Source organism: Conger conger, chromosome 10 (genome assembly GCF_963514075.1).
Source record: "Conger conger chromosome 10, fConCon1.1, whole genome shotgun sequence".
Taxonomy (NCBI): domain Eukaryota; kingdom Metazoa; phylum Chordata; class Actinopteri; order Anguilliformes; family Congridae; genus Conger; species Conger conger.
Genome location: NC_083769.1, coordinates 5380541 through 5394456, shown reverse-complemented (window position 1 = coordinate 5394456; position 13916 = coordinate 5380541). Strand labels below are relative to the sequence as shown.

General features: G+C 43.5%; 1 protein-coding gene across 1 annotated transcript in view; it reads left to right on the top strand.

Annotated features, from left to right (window-relative positions):
- Nucleotides 1-8530, top strand: part of LOC133138363 (dihydropyridine-sensitive L-type skeletal muscle calcium channel subunit alpha-1-like) — a 41141-nt gene extending 32611 nt beyond the window's left edge. The window contains exons 35-45 of the mRNA XM_061257018.1: nt 560-687; nt 2471-2567; nt 3210-3312; nt 3764-3865; nt 4500-4633; nt 4788-4907; nt 5169-5398; nt 6355-6440; nt 6953-7044; nt 7335-7436; nt 7975-8530. Coding sequence (XP_061113002.1) covers nt 560-687; nt 2471-2567; nt 3210-3312; nt 3764-3865; nt 4500-4633; nt 4788-4907; nt 5169-5398; nt 6355-6440; nt 6953-7044; nt 7335-7436; nt 7975-8217 — 1437 coding nt within the window. The 3' untranslated portion in view covers nt 8218-8530. The remainder of the gene's footprint in view (nt 1-559; nt 688-2470; nt 2568-3209; nt 3313-3763; nt 3866-4499; nt 4634-4787; nt 4908-5168; nt 5399-6354; nt 6441-6952; nt 7045-7334; nt 7437-7974) is intronic.
- Nucleotides 8531-13916: the final 5386 nt, after the last annotated feature.

Genomic DNA, 13916 nt, shown 5'->3' with positions numbered 1-13916 from the left:
GCCAAAATAAGCACATCCTGCTATAGCCGGCATGAGGGAATGTGTGGGATAGGACCAGACTAGCTGGTGTACCATGAACCATAACGCAATGAGGACCAACAGCAATGGAAATTACAGTCAGAAATATCAGTCGCAGAAATAGGCGACTGATATATACGGAAACAAATTGAGATTTACTTGGAATAAGTGGGAATATGTGAACAGGGCATAAAAAACACTTCTGGTCACCCTACATATGAGCGAGGCATCAGTAAACCAATCAGCAGCCAGGATCTGGGCTTGCAGTTCACTGGGTACACATGAAATAGATGTTAAACACATCAGGTTTTTGGTGTGATTAAGCCAAATAATATAACCATGAAGCCGGGAGAATGTATGACTTTCTGGGGCCAGAGATGCAGACCCCAGGCTTAGTGCACTGAAACGGACCAGGGGTGAGGAGACAAACTGTGGGCTTAATTAAGGCTTAGTGCACTGAAACGGTCCAGGGGTGAGGAGACAAACTCTGGGCTTAATTGAGGCTGAAGGAAGAACGGACTGTGCTGTTTCTCTCCCACAGATCATCAACTTGTTTGTGGCGGTCATCATGGACAACTTTGACTACCTCACGCGTGATTGGTCAATCCTTGGTCCCCACCACCTGGATGAGTTTAAGAGGATCTGGGCGGAGTACGACCCCGAAGCCACGTGAGTCTGTCGGGGTCACGCAGTGGAGAGGGCACCCCTTTAACCGGTGACCCCTTGAACAGTGCCCTCAGTGGAATTTCAGAACAGAATTACAGGGCTGCTTTCCCTTCACTCCAAAGGCAAGCGGCTTATCTTTGGTGATTTACCGTACCAATGGAACAAGCACTCCCCTCTCACCATATTCCCATTTGCAAATCTAATTTTGTATGTAATCCTGGTTCTTGGTGCAGTTATTCCACATTACTGATTTCAGAATGTTTCAAAACACATTGGGCCTCATTTATCAATATTTTCTGAAATCCGTGTGCAAATGCATGTGTGATGGGAACCGAACTAACAGATTCCAGCAGATTTATCAAACGCACGTAGACACAGCTTTTTTGTGTATCCACGTGTGTATGTTGATAAATACCAAGGAATCGTACATCAGGGGCACGTTCACAAAATTAGCGATTAGCATAAATTGACTCCCCTAAAATACGCTATAAGGAGCTTGGAATTTCAGCTTTTTAAAGAGAAAAAAAGACTAAAGAAAAAATCTTCTCTGAAGCGGAAATAGAAGTTATGTTAATGGATATACAAACCAAAAGCATGTTTTATTCTGTAGTGTAAGCAGTGGATTGTCAGAGCTGGGGAAGACTAAAGCCTGCCGAGATATAGCCAAGCTGTAGTAAACATATATTGTTCATGCATCAGGTAAAAAGAAAATGGTTTGACATTAAACGAGAGGCAGAAAGGGTGGTACTTTCCTTTCCACAGCCTGCAAGGCAGCAGTTTCAGCTCCGCCAACCATAGATTATGTGTAGCTACAAATTATTACTTCGAAGGCAGCTTTTCTATAATGTATTTTCATGAAATCTATCTGTATGTATCTATGTTACTGAGCCATCATGTTCCATGATGTTTGCAGGTGTAAACTTGATCTTGAACTTGAACTCGCTGCTATTGTTCGATGTTTATTCTGTTCAAAAATGGACACGGAAAAGCTGATTGTCCCGGTGGAGAAACAAAAAGAGATGTGCCAAACTAATGTGCCAAACACACATATAAACATAGTTTGTTTATATAGGCTACATAAACTACGTATGCATATTTATATTTATGGTTTCATGGAATTTATATTCAACTCCACTTAAGCATTCATTAATCAGGATTACCAGACAGAAACATCACCCATTTTAATGTTGAATCCTTTTTTATATGATATGAATAATTACAATATTCAATTGACTCAAAAAATCAATTTTGGCACTCTAAATCAAAATAAATTATGATTAATGGAATAATAAAAGCACAAAACAAACTGTGTGTGTTTCATTTCCGCGCACAATACAAACAGCTGAGACCACACGTGAAATGCATTCCGATCCTATTAAAACACTGACATCCGAAAACTTTGATAAATCCCACGACTTCCGAAAGATTTATGGTCAATTTTGTTCGGCTCATGTTTGATAATTGAGGCCAATTGTCTCTGGCCCAAGAGTGCTGATGGCCTGGTGCAGTCCATATCACTGTTGCTATATAAATCATGGTGATATACTACATGGCAAGATGCTCAAGATAAGGGCATCAGCTTAATACGATCTGATGTAATATTTGAGATACCCTGTATCTCAAACAGGATGGAACAGGGTATGGAATCTGAATCAGAGAGTCTATCTCTATCAGATAAGTATCTCTAATCTCTATACATCAGAATGTTTCATTTTCTCATATTATTCATCTCGACTCCCACTGAGATAGTCTAATACTGAGTGCAGTGTGTCCTCCTGTCCTGTAGGGGGCGGATCAAGCACTTGGATGTGGTTACTCTGCTGCGGAGGATCCAGCCTCCACTGGGATTTGGAAAGTTCTGCCCTCACCGTTCTGCATGCAAGGTGTGTGAGGGAGGGAGACCGTCTGACCGGGAGGCTAAAACACAGCTTGATGTGTATTTAAAAACCGATATACTGGTTTGTAAGAATTCACAGTCCCTATAACGACTAGAAAACCACCTGGAACCAGTTACTATCATTGACTTATATCCATATACATTCTCCTATGTATTTCCATTTCTCTGATCTGGTATTATTGTATCTATGGCCTACCTTGCCTACGGCTTCTTGCCTACGGCTTCTACAGCTGCCCAACCCTGTTCCTAGAGGATCTACCATCCTGTAGGTTTTCATTTCAACCTAATTTGGCAGACCTCATTCTACTATTTAGCCGCTCAAAGAGATCTCGAGCTGTTGAATGAGGTGTGCTTTGTTAGGGTTGGAGTGAAAGCCTCCAGGATGATAGCTCTCTAAGAACAGGGTTCGGCAGTCCTATTGTAGAACATGTAAGGCTATATTTTTGACGTTTAGTCTAAGTAGTGGTCGGGAAATTAGAGGCATTTGACATATTGATCCAACGTTTTGAAACAATGACACTCTAGATCTTTGTGTAGATCTTTCCTGTAGATCTTTGTGAACTTTCTACTTCAAAGTGATGCTGAAAAATCTTGTGTGTGTGTGTGTGTGTGCGTCTGTGCACTCCAGCGGTTGATATCAATGAACATGCCCCTGAACAGCGACGGCACGGTCACCTTCAACGCCACCCTGTTTGCCCTGGTCAGGACCGCGCTCCATATCAAGACCGAGGGTGAGTAGGTCTCCGCATCTCCGTCACTCTTCTGTGGCCTGAAGCCGAACAGGAGCAGGACACTACATACTGGCATACATAAGGCCTGTAGTTTCAGTAAAGAGGTCGTCAGAAGTATTCGGCATGCTCTACATCGTAGCACACAGAAGTGACCACCACTCAGACCTGGGTCAATTACAGTACATAATTGTTTTGGATTCAAATACTTTTCTGTGCACGATTAATCCCGCCTAGTGGAATTGAGCCAACAAAGTGGATCAGAAGGTGGGGTCTGCACTTTTTGATATTTCCTTGGCTCCAATACACCAGCCAAGTTCAGTAAAGCATCGAGAAGTATTTGAATCCAAAACAATGATGTAAATGACCCAGGTCTGTTGACCTCATAGGGTACATAGGGTGTGAACCCCAATGCTGATATGAGTGTCCCCCTCACCTGTGCCTTCTGGGACAGGTAACTTTGAGCAATCCAATGAGGAGCTGCGGGCCATCATCAAGAAGATCTGGAAGCGCACGAGCATGAAGCTGCTGGACCAGGTCATTCCCCCGATCGGAGGTGAGCCGGCTGGGTCCTGGACAAACTTCAGGGGCACAGGGAAGCAATGCTAAAACCCCCTCTCTGGTTATGCTGTCCTAAAATGCTCAATCGAACAGGGTATGGAATCGGAAGTATAACATTAATACAAAATGATGACTGCAAAAAAACGCAAACGAGCGACACAATGAATTGAGAAAAAACTTGAAATAGTATAAAAATCAGAAAAGGGAGTGAGCTTGCTACAAGGAAAGTACCGATATCGACAGAGAAAATGACTAGTGCAGAATTTGCTGGATGTCGATTTGTTGGATGGAAGCGAGGCAAATCATTTTAAATCCAGCAAAGATCACGCCACACTGATGGCTACATTGGTGTTGATCCACATCCTCGTTGCTTTGCCAACATCACTAAACAGATGTTTCTGATTTGCCCATATAGGTTTACAACTTGAGCCTATTGTTGGTTATTTGATTGCACTCATGTCAGTATTGGTTTATTATGTCTCAGAATCTAAAGTTAGCAAAGCATATCAGAATCCAATGATGCTGACTTTGACAATGTCAGAGGACATAGTGGTGGGCAATAACTTGTTTTGATGATGTCAGAGGACAAAACGACTGTGTGGGTAAATGTCTCATTTTGATGACGGCAGAGGATGAGGTGACTGTGGGGAAGTTCTACGCCACCTTCCTCATACAGGACCACTTCCGCAAGTTCATGAAGCAGCAGGAAGAGTACTACGGCTACCGGCCCACCAAGAAGAACAAGGATGCCCCCGAGATACAGGTGGGCCTGAAGCCTCCCTCACGCGTGCTTCTGCAGTTACTCATGCTTCTACAGCCTCCATTTACCTCCACCCCCCATTTACCACCCCACCCTCTCTCTCTCTCTCCCTCTCTCTCTCTCTCTCTCTACCTCTCTCTCCCTCTCCCCCCTGCAGGCTGGTCTGCGCAGCATCGAGGAGGAGGCAGCTCCAGAGCTCCACAGGGCCATCTCTGGGGACCTGCTGCCAGAGGAGGAGCTGGAACATGAGGAGGGTGGCGAGGAGGGCATCTACAGGGTGAGGGACAAACCCACATCCCGTTAACAAAGGCTGCTGAACTGCACTCCAGTTATTCAATTATTATGAAAAGGATTTCAATACGGTTATGTGATATGTGTTATGTTCACAAGCCGACACTGCTCATTTTGGTGATATATTGAATGATTAAGCATGTGAGTAAGCATTGTACACTCATTAATGTATCATTTACTGGATGACTACCGTAGATCAGCTGACCTCTCCACAGGAGAGTTACAGTGTGCACCATTCTCTTCTCAGAGGACCGGGGGCCTGTTTGGGGACCACGTGGACCCCTTCAGTATCGAGCCCAGTAGCCCCCTGCCCACCCAGGTGACCAGCCAGCGGCCCCTGCAGTTTTCGGACAGCCGTCCCGAGGACATCGAGTCCCCCCCAGACTCTGTCTTCCTGCCCAACACAGAGTTCTTTCCCATGGTGCCCCCGAAAAGCAACACCAACAACAACAACTTGAACAACAACGCAATGCCCGGGTGAGTGCCCCAACGTTAACATAACCCTTTACACCAACAACAACAACTTACACAACAACACAATGCCCGGGTGAGTGCCCCAATGTTAATATATCTCTTTATACCAACAACAACAACTTACACAACAACACAATGCCTGGGTGAGTGCCGCAACGTTAACATAACTCTTAATACCAACAACAACAACTTACACAACAACACAATGCCCGGGTGAGTGCCCCAATGTTAATATATCTCTTTATACCAACAACAACAACGCCCGGGTGAGTGCCCCAATGTTAATATATCTCTTTATACCAACAACAACAACTTACACAACAACACAATGCCCGGGTGAGTGCCCCAATGTTAATATATCTCTTTATACCAACAACAACAACTTACACAACAACACAATGCCCGGGTGAGTGCCCCAATGTTAATATATCTCTTTATACCAACAACAACAACTTACACAACAACACAATGCCCGGGTGAGTGCCCCAATGTTAATATATCTCTTTATACCAACAACAACAACTTACACAACAACACAATGCCCGGGTGAGTGCCCCAATGTTAATATATCTCTTTATACCAACAACAACAACTTACACAACAACACAATGCCCGGGTGAGTGCCTGACTCAGGGTACCCGGCGACAAACATTTGTACCTTTTTAGACTATATTTCTGAGGCTGTGAATTGAAATATTTAGTTTTGTTGGTGTATTTAAACAATGTCTTCAGTTCTCTTGAGGTCCTGCTGTAGTTTGCACGGACTCCCATCCAGTGTATAATGTTAATTACAAATCCCCAAACTGTTATATACGTCCAGTTTCATATTTGTATATTTTGAATATACAGTACATTAAGTAATTTGGCTCTCCGATATTGTGCATGGCTTGCATAACTGGCCTGACCAGGGGAGTGAGCTGGTGGACTGGTTCTCAGTTCTGCATTCCTGGTTGCTGCAGGTTTACGTATGAAAGGGAAGGAAGCTCGGAGCTCTTCCCAGCTGACAGCAGCACCTGTTTCAGTGAGGACTTAGAGAGCTGCACAGGTGAGTGAAGCACACCTGAACGCTGAGGTCAATCTCACTGTCTTGTCACACCTGGTGCTCCATGTCATGCGCATGGACTTCCTTCTGTGGCCTGATGCATATTTAACTCAGCCAGTGCTGACATTACGTAGCCTCGAGGAAGATATGTGTGGACATGCATGTGGAAGATGCAATTCTTTTTCATTGCACTGGGCCAGTTCTGGTCCATTTATGTATTTATTTACAATACAGTGGAAGTGTCATGAGACGTTAAATTGTTCTTCAGTAGTTGTTTTTGCAGAAAGAAAGCTTCAGCTAAGCTGCACCTCATTTTTAAAGGAAAGTTGTGCATCATATTTATGGTGAACTCTATGCCCATAAATATACTCAGCAAAACACCAGAAGCAAGTATATCATCCTGGGATTTTAAGTACACTTTCTCATCTAGTGTATGCAACAAGCATACTCAACAGTAGGCAAGTGTGCTGATTTGGACATGGCCCATATGACTCTGTGCTGTGGTGTGTCTCCAGGCTACCCCCCATTGGCCCCCCGGCGTGGCTCCGCCCTCACGGACAGCAGCGATAGGCTCTTCTCAGAGGTGGTGAGGACCAACACCACCCAGGTGACTCTCAGAGATGGCTGGAGCACTCCAAGAAACACTACTCAACTGCTCAAACTCTTTCCCGCTCACTTACTGTGTTTTCTCTAACTGGACCCACGTCAAACAATTAGTGTTAGAAATACTTCAACCCCTTACTAAAATGACTGCCAATTTAAAGCAAACTTATAAGCTTTATTTAAAACAGCCTTAACATCTGGATTACCATTAGTGCTAGTACAATGAAACAGCACTTTCTGTATAGTCTCTGCTGCATAATTGTCCTTTAATCATGTTGTATGTTTCCCCTGTAGTACCCTTATGTCCCCAGCAGGCGCAGAGCTAGGAAATCATGTGACTCCCAGCAGCCAATGGGACAGGATCCTGTTCCTGCTACTGACCAGCTGATACAGGAGGTGAGCAGAGGTTGTCACAAGATGGCCGCTCTAAGTGCCACCCACACCCTGTCCACAGCCTCATCTCCTGTCAGGACAGGGATATATTACGCTTGGTCAAATCCTTTTTTCATCCGTTCCTTCGTTTGACCGGGCTGGCTCAATGCTGCACAGGGCCTTGTAGTGGCAGAGCAGAGAGGTGATGCATAACACAGGTCACACAGCCTGGCACCAGGGATGGGGGAATACCCGTTTGCTCTGAAATACCTTTGGATAGCCTATAATAACAATTGAAAACATTTCAATGACCATTTCCTGCTTTGATTCTCCAAATTTGCATTGGTAACAATGTGTCTAAGGGTGAGTTGTTTTGACTTCAGCATCACTGTAAAATATGTATTATTCTCTGTAGTACTTAAAAGTACTCTGTACAAACATGAAATTAGCATTTGAAATCACTTTTCATATACAGTATATGTTGACAGTCAAATACTAAGCATGTGTTGTTGTGTCCTTTCTCAAATTTCTCAAACGGAACATTATTCTGATACTTTTGTAGATGTTGGTGGAAGGAGGTCTGGGCAGCCTGGCGCAAAATCCTAAGTTTGTGTCGGAGACGAAGCAGGAAATGGCGGAAGCCCTCCTCATCGACGTGGTTGACATAGAGTCGGCAGCCAGAGCCCTCCTCAACGGCCGCGCGGGACGCGTGGTCCAGCGGAAGAGGCGCCCCATCCCGACACCTCCTGGCCCCACCCCGGCCCCTCCGCCCTCACAGCTCCCGGGGGCCAGAGGCAACCCATAGGCTCCGTTGTCATGTCGCTGCCTCTGTGACATCATAACTGACAAGGCTTTGTAGGTGACATCACAGGATAGTAAAGCCTGACTGGTTACCTTGGACAGGAAATGAGCCCTGATTGGCTGACTCGACCCTGTTTTAAGATGTTGACTGCAGTTGTATTTTAAGCAAACTTGAGACATAAACTCTTACGACTTCGTACCTCAGATTACAGAAAAAGACCCCCCTTACACCAGCAAAAACGTGTCTTTCCATGATCCCCTGCCCATAAGGCATAGATTTATTTAACAAAATAAAAAGGTAAATTAAGACAAGAAAACAGGTTCATGAATATCTTTATTTCATGTTTCTTCCAAGTGATATTAAAATGACACTTGCAGTCTGCTGAAGTCTCAGTTTCACTGCCACATGAACCTGGAGCTGGGGCTGGGCTTTCTGAGGGTCAGGGATGATCAGTTTGGGGCTAGCCGTCCACAGGAATCGGAGGACAGGCTGAGCACAGAGATTTTGGGTGCGGTTCTCAATGTTTGAGCACAGCACTCAACTTTTGACTGAATTTAGGCACATGGTCCCAGGGGTTGCCTGAGAGTCTTCCAGGTGATTAGGGATTTCTTTTTTTCAAAGGGAAAGGGTCTTGTGCATTCAAGTGAAAAATGCCAGTGTGCCTTTCGCCTTTTTTATTTGTACATTTTGTTATTTAAAACTACTGACAACACTATTTCCTTCATGGCCTCTCTCTTGTAACTAGAGATCTGAGACCTTTGTTTCTAAGAGGGTTTTTTAAAAAAGTGTTGGTCATTTTCTACATACTTTTTATTCTATTCTCAAACATAGTTTGACAGTCATTATGAATGTAGGTATGATGGAGTACAGTGAGATTTATTTGCCTTTCTTACACTCAGGCCACGTCTTTTTTTTTTTTTGATAGTGTGCCTGTTGTCTCGGTGGATGAATCTATTTTCTAAAAGGTGTTAAAAGTCTCCTTTTGTCTCGAATGACAAATGTGCAGGCTTGCATAAACACGGAAGGACTCTGTAGCCGAGTGATAATGAGCGAGGAGGTGTGCGGAGGCGAACGTCTGAAGCCTGTCTCCTTGGGATGCACGTGGTTGCCTTCATACCTGGAGTATGATGTTCAGGAGGGTGTGCTGTTACCGAGGTGCTGGTGGGGCTCCTCTGAAGAGCACCGCCTCCCTCCGGCAGTTCACACCGTACTGACCGAAGGACTCAGCATTTTGCACTTTCTGAAATTGTTTGGAGGTGATTTTGAGGGAAATGCTTTTCCGGGGAAGGCTTAGCCATACTGTAAAGCAGTGTCACGTCTCTCTAACAAGTCTTAAAGGAGTTATTTTAGTGTAAAGATGGTGTTAAGCAGTCTATTCTGCTTGTCGGTTTCCTGTGAGGTTTTCCTGAAGCTCCACTGCTCTTGCCTCTTAGTTGAGTGCTTTTATGCCTTTTTATGCCATTTGGAAAATTATTTTGCTCCCTCCCCTACCAATTTCCCTCTTTCCTTCCCTTTGCAGTCCAAATGTATGTTATGCATAGCTTTTACAGTATCGTAGTTATCACAAATTGCAAAAATAAAAATCTTTCAAACCAAGCAAACACAAAGTTCACTGTCTGTCTGAATAACTTGTCCATGCAGTTTGTGCCAACACAAGCAGTTGGAATAGATGGGTACAATTGGCAACCAAATTGGGAGAAAATGGAGAAGGAAAATCACAAGAAGAATCACAGCTGATCACCGCTAATCATAGCTAATCACAGCTAATCACAGCTAATTATAGCTGATCACTGCTAGTCACAGCTAATCATAGCTAATCACAGCTAATCATAGCTAATTATAGCTGATCATAGCTAACCACAGCTGATCATAGCTGATCATAGCTGATCACAGCTAATCACAGCTAATCACAGCTAATCATAGCTAATCACAGCTAATCATAGCTAATTATAGCTGATCATAGCTAACCACAGCTGATCATAGCTGATCACAGCTAATCACAGCTAATCACAGCTAATCATAGCTAATCACAGCTAATCATAGCTAATCACAGCTAATCATAGCTAATCACAGCTAATCCTAGCTAATCGGGACCCCTTACAGAAAGCATTACTTTGACTTTGTGACATTGGCACACTTAACATTGTGTGATGTGTGATGTAAAACTCAGTGAAAAAAACGATGTATTCACAATCATGTACTCTAAAATCAGATTTATGAATAAACAGCGTCAAATATAGGCCTACATCTCCCCACACCGATGCTGGTCAAAGTTCACGAACAGGATTATGAATGGCTCCCCATACATTAGGCGGGGGAAACGGAGCGGCCCTGCTCTGTAAATAGCCAGGCTGCCGCAGCCTGCCTCTTATGGAGCTGGCAGCAGCAGGGAGGAGCTGCAGGTGAGCCGCACTCCCGCATACCGACACAACGACCCAAACGTCTCGGATCACACGCAGAGCTACCGACAGGCCGCAGGACACCAGCACAGCCACGCTCACCCTCACGCCGACAACCTGAGAGACGCGCACAGCGCACTTCATCACAGCGCTCAGCAGCGCTCACAGCTCGTTCTGTATCTTAATACGAGCTCTGGAGTCATCTCAGAGCAAAGTGCTTTACCATTTTCTGGATTTTTCTGGTACTTTTTAAGATTCCGGAGTCAAATACTGGTGTTGTTTTTAATGAATGCGTGTGAGTCAGAGGTGTGTGCGTAATTATAAGTAACAGAGTTAAATCTGTTATTTCTCCTGGTGAGAGAGTACTCACAGGCTGTATACCGAACACCACAAGCAATGACCTACACTCACTGAGCACTTCATTAGGTAGACCTGTACACCAGCTCAATGCAAATATTTAATCAGCCAATCATGTGGCAGCAGCTAAATGCATAAAAGCATGCAGACACTGTCAAGAGGTTCAGCTGTTTTTTTAGACCAAATGTCAGAATGGGGACGAAATGTGATCTTAGTGACTTTGACTGTGGAATGATTGTTGGTGCCAGACAGGGTCGTTTCGATATCTCAGAAACTGCTGCTTTCCTGGGATTTTCACGCAGAACAGTCTCTAGGGTTTGCAGAGAATAGAGTGAAAAACAAAAACAGTAAGCAGCAGTACTGCAGGCAAAAACGCCTTGTTAATGAGAGAGGTCAGTGGAGCAGGGCCAGACTGGTCAAATCTGACAGTAATGTGACAGTAACGCAAATAAGCACACATTACAACAGTGGTATGCAGAAGAGCATCTATGAACACAAAACGCACCATAACTCTAAGTGGATAGGCTACAACAGCAGAAGATCAATAAGTCTAATAAATACCTAATAAAGTGCCCATTGAGTGTATATTGTATGCTCAAAAAGTAAATGTTTGTACTTTATACGGTTTTGTTTAACAAGTCATTTTACTTCCCAAAAAAAGCAATCAATGGCCATACCAGTCAGCAGAACTTTTAAATTACAAGGTCAGTCCACAAGTGCAGACCAAAGAACTAATAGTCTTTATGGAGCAATGGTCAAAGACCCCCAAATGAAACGGTACAGGAGATGACTCAGTTGTGCTGTATTTGTAGACTGAGGGTGCACCTGCGGATTGTGATTCATGTCGATTGCTCAGAGCTACTTTTAGTGCTCACAAACCTATTTGAAAACAAGTAAGAATATCAGGCAGGATTTAGGAGTTCTACAGGCTTATGTTCCCTCATATTTCCCGCAGGCATATTCTTTGTGTATTAAGATAAATAAAACAGAGTTTTAGACGTGAAATCATGCAGAGAGGAACAGATACAGAGGTCTGAAGAGGTTACAAAATGGCTGCCCTATTGGGGCGGTCCCTTTTATCCGATTGTGTGTAAGGATTTATTCATTCATTCATTATCCTAACCCGCTTATCCTGAACAGGGTCGCTGCGGCCTATCCCAGCATACATTGGGCGAAAGGCAGGAATACACCCTGGACAGGTCGCCAGTCCATCGCAGGGCACACACACCATTCACTCACACACTCATACCTATGGGCAATTTAGACTCTCCAATCAGCCTAACCTGCATGTCTTTGGACTGTGGGAGGAAACCAGAGTACCCGGAGGAAATCCACGCAAACATGGGGAGAACATGCAAACTCCACACAGAGAGGCCCCGGCCGACGGGGATTCAAACCCAGGACCATCCGTGCCACCCGTGTGTAAGGATGGGAAAGAAATACAAATCTGTTCATTTATACTATACTGAATACAAAGTTTTGTCCAAAACAAAACGTACAAAATTTGATAAACAAAAATCCTTAAGAATGAAAATGTATACATGGGCATAATCGTATCCTCATGCATAGTAACAAAGAAAGCATATTGGCATAATTTGGATGGGCACCAGGTCCTTATGCTTATGAAATTATGGCAACGGAGATTGCCATAAACTTATGTCCACAAAGCAATTAGCTAAGCGTATTGGTTTCTTTTCAAATAGGGCAGTTTGTAACAACGGTTGGAACACTGAACCAGAACAGCAAACTCTGCTGGGCAAAGAATGTATTATACCCCAAAAGACATAACAATATAGAAGTTCATGTTTCTAACTTATTTTGGTTACCCTCGTAATAGTATAACATAAAATAAGATATATAAATGAGATTCATATCCACATTCAGTAATGTGTATATTTAAAAGGTGACGCTCACTTACCTTTTCTCACTGTCGTTACAGTAATGTCAGTGGGTCTGCGATGGTCTATATCCTAGCCTAGCCAACTGCAGCAAGACATCTACGTGCATCTCATTTGGAAACCGCTCCACAAAATAAAAACTGAAGCAGTCGCTAGATGCCTAGGTTGAATGTGGCCACGTCTAGCTTAGTCTCTCACGATGATTACACTAACTTGTGGCCAAACAATGAGGGGACAATGTTTTCTGGATCCATACCTCCCTGTAACACAAAGCACCTTTAGCTAGCTTTAGCGCTAACGTTGCTACAGTCCGTATTGGTTATGACGCGTTTTCCATTATAATTAGTTACATAAAACTAGAACCATCACCGCGTGCAGATATGCCTAAACACCTCTCCACTCGACTAATAGAAAGTTTTCCCCGACTAATAGAAAGTTGTACCCGACTAATGAGCACTGCAAGCACTGGAATATCGAATGGTAGCCCATCAACTAGGCCAGGTTTCATTTGAATGTTTGCAGATAAAGGACTCTAGTTTGCTACAAAATTGGAAGCTGTAAAAAAGAAAAAAAGAAAAAAAGAAAAAAGAAAGAAAAAAAAAAAAACCTTCGAACGGTTACCATTCTGGTACCCAAGAGAGCACAAAAAGGTTTTTTTTAGGCGCATTTGAGCCTCTCTTCCGCCATGTTTGTGTTCACCACTTCCTTGTGCTGATGCATGACGTGAACAAAAATAACTTTGACACGCATCTTTTGGGAAATTAAATTATTGGGTTAAAAAAAACCTTCTCTTAACTGCAATAGCGTATAAAAAGAATTTGCCAATTTTTAGCATGCAAAATGGTTCCTCGTTTAGTTTTTTGGACATCTATTCTCAAAGGTTATTTTTGAGGTCTCTGCAGTATTAAAATGCATCAGAAATGTAAAGCATTCTTTATACATATGAACACTGAATATTCATCCTTCATGTTTGGAAGGCAAACTGCAAACAAACTCATTGCAGGAAATGAAAAAAAGAAAGGCATCAATTAGGGAAGAAAAATCAGTC